The sequence below is a fragment of the Monoraphidium neglectum genome (genome assembly GCF_000611645.1).
Source record: "Monoraphidium neglectum strain SAG 48.87 unplaced genomic scaffold scaffold03391, whole genome shotgun sequence".
NCBI lineage: Eukaryota > Viridiplantae > Chlorophyta > Chlorophyceae > Sphaeropleales > Selenastraceae > Monoraphidium > Monoraphidium neglectum.
The window spans coordinates 1-6492 of NW_014010238.1; the positions used below are offsets into that span (position 1 = coordinate 1).

Consider the following 6492-nt stretch of genomic DNA (forward strand, 5'->3'; position numbering starts at 1 on the left):
CCGCGTCCGCAGCGAGGGCAGCGCCGGCATCAAGGGCGGCCCGCCGGGCGACCTGTACGTCTTCATAAACGTGAAGGACAGCCCAGACATGCGGCGCGAGGGCGTGGACATCCACAGCGATGCGGAGGTGTCCTATGTGGACGCGATCCTGGGCACCCAGGTCAAGATCACCACAGTGGACGGCCCGGTTGAGCTCAAAATTCCCGCGGGGACCCAGCCGGGCACGACGCTGCTGATGGCGAAGCGCGGCGTGCCGCGGCTCGGGCAGCCGGGGGTGCGCGGCAACCACCAGGTGCACGTGCGGGTGACGATCCCCAAGTCACTCAGCAGCGAGGAGCGGAAGCTGGTGGAGGAGCTGCGGGAGGTGACGGCAAAGGCCAAGGTCGGGCCGTTCCGCTTCTGATCCCCCTGGCGGCAAACCGGCCCGCTGACTTGACGCCCCGGCGGCGGCCCGAGTGGCAGCCAGGGCGCCGCGCGTTGCGCGGCCACCCCTCGGCAGCCGGCAGGGGCGCGCCGCGCCGGCGGCGCGCGTGGAGTCGTGTGTGAGAGAGCAATGTGCTCTTGTCGCGTGTGTGAACGGCCTTGCTTGAGAGGCGCAACCTGCGGGCAGCGGTCGGACCTGGTTTGCGGGGAGCCCCGCCGTGCACGTCCCGCCCGTACACTTTTTGCTCGCTCATCCCTTAGTCCCCGCAGCAGCTTCTGGGCAGCAGGTCGGCGTCGAGTCTTGCGCGGCACGGGCTGCGCCGCGGGCCCGCGCCGCCTCCATTCTGGCGGGCGCGCCCGTGTGGCAGCCGTCGCCGCCGTGTCCATTCTTTTGTGGCCGCCTGGATGTTTCTTTGTTGCGCGGCTTGCTGTCCCCACGTTAAGAGTCCCCAAGGAGCCAGTCGCGACGCCTGGACCCATCAAAGCCCCCGCACAAACCCTGTCGCGACGCCCTACCCATGTCAACGCACCAGTGTAACACCTGTCTACCAGCCCTACAAAACTCAACGAAGTGGCCTGGGAGCCTCAGGCGTCTGGCTGGGTGTCACCCGCCTTGAGCGCCCCCCTCCCCCTCCCACAGCCGCCGCTGGGCGTCCGCCGCGGCCCGCTCGCGCTCCTGCGCCGCCTGCTGCGCATCCGGCAGCATCGCCTCCGCCTGCTGCAGCGCCAGCCCCGACGCGGCGCCCAGCGCGCTGCCCAGCGCGGCGCCCAGCGCGGCTCCCCGGGCGCGGGAGGGGCCTGGCAGCCTGCTGCCAAGGCAGCCGCCGGCGACCGCGCCCGCGACGGCGGTGTTAGCCCAGTCCTTCACGCCTCTCAAGCGCTGCGACGCCAGCTCAGCACCAAAGTACAGCGCCGCGACGCCTGGTGGTGGTGTGAGCGTGGTGACGGTGGTTGGGAGGGGCGGGGGGACGGGCAGTGACACGCAGCCCCGCGTAGCCCTTCACCCAGCTGTGTGTAATCCACGGCACCGACATGTGCGTGTCGGCTCGCCGGCGCCATGGCTGAGGGAGACGGCGCGGCAGCAGCTGCCCGCACTTTGCACGCTGGCGCCTCGGCGCCGCACACCTGCATGCACACACATACACACGCGCGCAGACACGCTTTCACCTGTCGCAAACACGGTCTGCCGTCCAACCGCACGGACACCCTCCTTGAAGCGCATGCTGCGGGTCCAACCCTCTACGACCTCCGCCGGCAGCGACTGCGCCCGCGGCGGCACAAACACCTGTTCTACCTTCAACTTGCCGACTGTTGGTGCCATGAGAACGTCGTAGAAAGGGCGGGGCGTGATGAAGGAGGGACAACTACGTACGGCCGCGTGCAACGCGTGCTGGCTGGCGATTGGCCCCCCACACTCCAGCAGGCGCGGCGATGAGCAGCCGAGAATCTGGGGGTGCTCCATCTGGGGGCGTGCTGCCCCTGTCGCCCCGCCGCTGCGCACCATAGTTCCAGTGAAACACGCTGCCGATCAGCGCCGCGCCCGTCACCAGGAACGTCTTGCGGTAGCACTCCACCAGCTGCTTCTGCAGCTCTGTCGGCTCGCCATCAAGAATGACCTCGGGCTGCTGCGGATGATTGTGGTGCTGACCCGAGCGGCTGGGGTCTGCCGCTGCGGCCGCTGCCGCGGCCTCGGCTTGGTCCTACGAGAGGTAGGGGTTCGCGGCGTCTTCTGTGCACGGCGGGGCGCGCGTGGTGTTGCGGAGCTTGCTGCCACGGCGGGCGCACAGCAGTAACGCGCCACCCCGTCACTGCCCACCCGCTGTTCCCGCAGCTGGCGGAGCCGCCGCGTCCACGGCTTCTCATTATCCTCTGACATTACAACTATCTATTTGCTTCGTTTGCGACCAGGGAGAGGGCGCCTGGGTGTCAATGATGCCTGAACACGCGTGCCGATCTGATATACCGGTAGAGCTTGACTTTGCAAGGTATATCGTTTGAGGTGTGCATGTACTGCATCTCATGTTTCTGCCAAGTACTCAGATACATCCAGGTCCATGCTCCCTTCGGCGGGCTGGCTGAGTTCTGGCAACCAGCGGCCAACGCAGGCCAGGCAATCGACCTCGATCAGCCACATACGACCTCATCTCTCTGTTAATAATGTACAGCCGGCCTGGGGTGCTGTGGCTACAGGCGCGACGGTGGTGCGCCAGCCCGCCGTCGCTGCTGCCGCCGCACCGCCGTCAGGCGCATCAGCTGCAGACGCGCTGGCCGTGACGTATGGCGCGCACATCTCGGCAGCTGCATTTGGTGTGATAGACCATCATCAACCAGCGCTTCTGGATCGTCAGCCAGCGCCACGTCACGTCGCCCCTCAACAACTGAAAGCGGCGGCAGCAAGCAACCCCGGCGACCCGCGCAGAGCGCAAGCGCAGCTTCTACGCAGCTGCTTAGCCAAGTTGGAGTCGAAAGGGGACGCCATCGGGCGCAACGCAATTGTTGCGCTGTACTCGAGCCTGCGCACCGCGTACGGCGTGCAGTCGGGACGTGTGGCGCCAGAGCGGCGGCAGGCTTTTGAGACTGCAGAGCAAAACGGTAAGAGCAGTGGACACGAGCAGCGACAGCAGCACCAGAAGCAGCTACAGCAGCAGCGACAAAAGCAGCAGCAGCAGCAGCAGCAGCAGCAGCAGCAGCAGGAGGAGGGGCTGCAGGATCGCGGGTTGTTGCAGGACGCTGTCGCCACCGCACACCCTCCTCACTTCACTCAGGAGACTGAGCTCAAGGAGCGGCTGCTGCAGCAGCAGCAGCAGCAGCAGCAGGAGCACCAGGGGCAACAGCAGCACGGCGGCGCCTCGCCGACCTTTGCAGAGGCTTGGGCCGCGCTGACCTCCGCAACGCTTCGGCGAGAGGACGCGCTTTGGCCCAACGACTGGGCCCACATTTTGTACGCGTGCGCCAAGATCAGCCGCGCCGGCGGCCGCGCTGACTCAGCAGCCCTAGTGGAGGCGGCGCTGCGGCGCACGGCGGCGCGGCACGTGCAGTTTGGGGAGGCGGCACTGGCCAACTCCATATGGGCGCTCGCTGTGCTGGGGGCCCAGCCTTCGGGTGAGTGGCTGGATGGCGCATGCGGCACGGCGGCGGCGGCGCTGGCGGGCGAGGATGAGGGCGAGGGCGGGGCACCGTCGGATAGGGCGCCGTCTAAACCGGTCGTGCCGTGCGCTTCGCAGCTGGGGGTCAACGGGAGGGAGCAGCCAGCTGCAGATGGGCACGAGCCCGCGGGCGACTTGTCGGGGCACCCCAGCAGCGATAGTGATGCCGCCTCGGCGACGGCGGCAACTGGCAACACAGCAGCAGCAGCAGCAGCAGCAGCAGCAGCAGCAGCAGCAGCAGCAACAACAGTAGCAGCATCAGCAGCAGCAGCAGCAACAGCAGCAGCAGCAGCAGCAGCAGCAGCAGTGGCGGCCGCGCCTGCAGGTCAGCCCGAAGCGACGTCGCCGGCGGCAGATGCGCGGCCTGCCCCCTGGGAGCGTCGCAAGCGCCTTAACCGCCACCAAGCAGTGCAGCTGCTGTGGGCCTTGGCCAGCCTCCGCCACCGCGCGCCGGCGCCGCTGCTCACTGCGCTGCTGCAGCTCCTGCGGCCGGAGCTGGGGCGGCTGGCGGCGACGGAGCTGACTAATGTCGCATGGGCGCTCGCGCGGCTGCGCTTTCGGCCGGGGCGCGATTGGCTCAGAGACTTTTTTGAAGTGACACGAGCGGCGCTGGAGGCGAAGCGCAGCCGCGGCGGCGGGGCCGAGGGGAGGGATTCGCGCATGGACGCAGCCCTGCTGTCGACGCTGCTCGCGTCACTGGCCGCGCTGCACGCCTCGCCGCCGCCGCCATGGCACAGCACCGCGCGCGGCGCGCTGCGGCGGCTGGCGCCGGGCCTGCGGCCGCGGCAGCTGGGGCTGGTGATGTGCTCCCTCGCGAAGCTGCGCGCCCCGCTGCCGCCCTTTTGGCTCGACTTGCTCGCTGGCCGCGCGGGCGAGCTGCTCGGCGCCGCGCGCCCCGCTCGTGCGCCGCTGCGCGCCGCGGGCCGCGTCACTCTCCCTGTCCCGCCGGCGCCGGCGCTGCCTGCCCAGCACCCCTTCTCGGATGCTGACCTGGCAGCAGTTGTCTGGTCGATGCCCCACCTGGCCCACCCCAACCAGCGGGCTTGGGCCGGCGGGCACGCCCCTCTGCTCCGCACGATCGCGGCGGCCACGCTGCCGCGGCTTGGGCGCATGGCGCTGCCGCAGCTGGTGCAGCTGGTCGTGGGGTTCAGCCGGCTGGGGTTCCACCCCGGGCTGCAGTGGGTCAAGAGCCACCAGAACGCGTGCGCGGCGCAATATGAGCGCATTGACCAGGTCAACAGAGCGCGGCTGAGGGAGGCGTACCGCGGCATCTTGGACAAGTGATCTGCAGCTGCGCCCGCAGGCTTTGTTCTGGGGCGGCGGCGCGGCGCGAATGATGTAAAGCAAGCAGCTCGTCCGCCGTTTGCGGTGTCATTTTGCATCGTCGAGGTTTAGCGCGATCTCTAGCGTAATGCATGAGCCGCCACAACAGGAGGGGGGCAGATGTTTTCTGTGGGAATCCAGAGCAGGGGAGGGCTTGCTCCAGGAGCAGCTGTCTCGGCTAATCAGGAACTGGGCATTCTGAGGGTGGTGGGCCGTGTCGTACGGCAGTGTCCAAGCCAACGCTTCATCAGCTTGTATGCTCCCTCCAGGGGCGCCGCGCACAGCCTGAGCCTACTGCAGTTCAGCAGTAGGCAAGGTTGAGCTGCCCCATCTGAGCCTCGTCAGCGACATCACCTCAATTCCATTATGGCACTATGGCTGTAGGAGGGTGTCGGTCGCAAGTCAGATCTGCAGATCTACGCTGCCCAAGATCTCGACTCAGCGTCAGCAGCGGTGAGACATATAGTGCCGACGGGGCAGGCGGCAGCAGGTCTGCATGTGTTGAATGTGGCTTGCCAGTCTGCGCATGTGTCCTTAATCCTGAGGAACCCTGCCTGCACGTCATGCACGCTGCCAGGTGGACAACCGTGGCGCCGCTGCTGCCGCCGTCGCACCGACCTCCACCCGCCTGCCTCGCACGCCCGGCCCCTTGCTCCCTCGGACAATCCTGTATGTCTATCAGCTGTGCTCCCATCAGAAATACGCTGTAACGGTGTGTGACATTGACCCTCACGTCAATGCAAGAAGGACTCACACGCACAAGACGGGCTTACACCAGTCTTGCGAAGGGGTGTGCTTGCAAGACATCCCCAGTTGATCACTCCCTGCTGCTCTCCAGGCCGCTGCTCCACTTGCCGCGCGGCGCGTCGCTGTAGGCCGACGGGTCCATCGGGTCGACCTCCTCCCCCTTCCCCCGCCCCCGCCTGGCGCCGCCGCCACCGCCCCCGCCGCCGCCGCGGAGCGCGGCGTTGCGCGCCGCCTGCGCCTCGGCGATCTGCTCCAGCCGCGTCTTGCGGGGCCCGCGGTCGTCCGCGGCGGCGGCGGGGGGCGCCGCCGCCGCCGCCGCCGCGCTGCCTGCGTGGGCCAGCGGCCGCGGCGCTTGGGGTGCTACAGCCGCCGCCACCGCCGGCCTGCGGTCCCGGTAGTATCCGACGCCCTTGGGCCCGCGCTTGAAGACAAAGCCGGGCCGCGCGCCCTCAAAGGTGTCCGCCTTTTCGAATTCCGCCGCCGGCGCCGCGGGCGGCTCCCACTGCGTGACGCCCTGCGATGCGTTGTAATAATAGGTCTGCCCAGACCCGGGGTCCACGCCCTGCGCCCAGCCGGGCGGCAGCCCCGCACCCGGCTGGGGCGCGGGGGCGGGCGCGGGAGCAGGCGGCGCGGGCCGGGTCCAGGAGCGCTCGCCGGTGGAGGGGTTGTACCAGTAGGGGTGGTTGTAGGTCGGGTCTATGGCCTCGTGCCACCCCTCTGGCAGTGGCGCCGAGGGGGCGACGGGGATCGGCGCTGCCGTGGGCTGCGGCGGGGCAGCCGCCGCAGCGGGCGCGGGCGCGGGCGGTAGCGGCGGCGGCGCCGCTGCTGGCGCCGGCGCCGGCTCCTCCGCGGC

At 68.9% G+C, this 6492-nt stretch overlaps 4 protein-coding genes across 4 annotated transcripts; 2 read left to right on the plus strand and 2 right to left on the minus strand.

The window, feature by feature from the left end:
- Positions 1 to 88: 88 nt before the first annotated feature.
- On the plus strand, positions 89 to 403 carry MNEG_12708 (hypothetical protein; the record flags this gene model as incomplete). Its single annotated transcript, XM_014038817.1, has 1 exon — positions 89 to 403. One exon carries the CDS (start codon positions 89 to 91, stop codon positions 401 to 403), a length of 315 nt encoding a protein of 104 aa, XP_013894271.1.
- A 624-nt stretch (positions 404 to 1027) lies between these two features.
- On the minus strand, positions 1028 to 2299 carry MNEG_12709 (hypothetical protein; the record flags this gene model as incomplete). Its single annotated transcript, XM_014038818.1, has 4 exons — positions 1028 to 1344; positions 1591 to 1731; positions 1925 to 2123; positions 2240 to 2299. 4 exons carry the CDS (start codon positions 2297 to 2299, stop codon positions 1028 to 1030), a joined length of 717 nt encoding a protein of 238 aa, XP_013894272.1.
- Positions 2300 to 4229: 1930 nt separating this feature from the next.
- On the plus strand, positions 4230 to 4853 carry MNEG_12710 (hypothetical protein; the record flags this gene model as incomplete). Its single annotated transcript, XM_014038819.1, has 1 exon — positions 4230 to 4853. The coding sequence occupies one exon, from the start codon at positions 4230 to 4232 to the stop codon at positions 4851 to 4853; it is 624 nt and encodes a 207-aa protein (XP_013894273.1).
- Positions 4854 to 5709: 856 nt separating this feature from the next.
- MNEG_12711 (hypothetical protein) lies at positions 5710 to 6483 on the minus strand (the record flags this gene model as incomplete). The annotated part of the gene is made up of 1 exon (XM_014038820.1): positions 5710 to 6483. A coding segment is annotated over one exon (774 nt), but the record flags the coding sequence as incomplete, so codon positions are not given.
- Between the last annotated feature and the right edge of the window lie 9 nt (positions 6484 to 6492).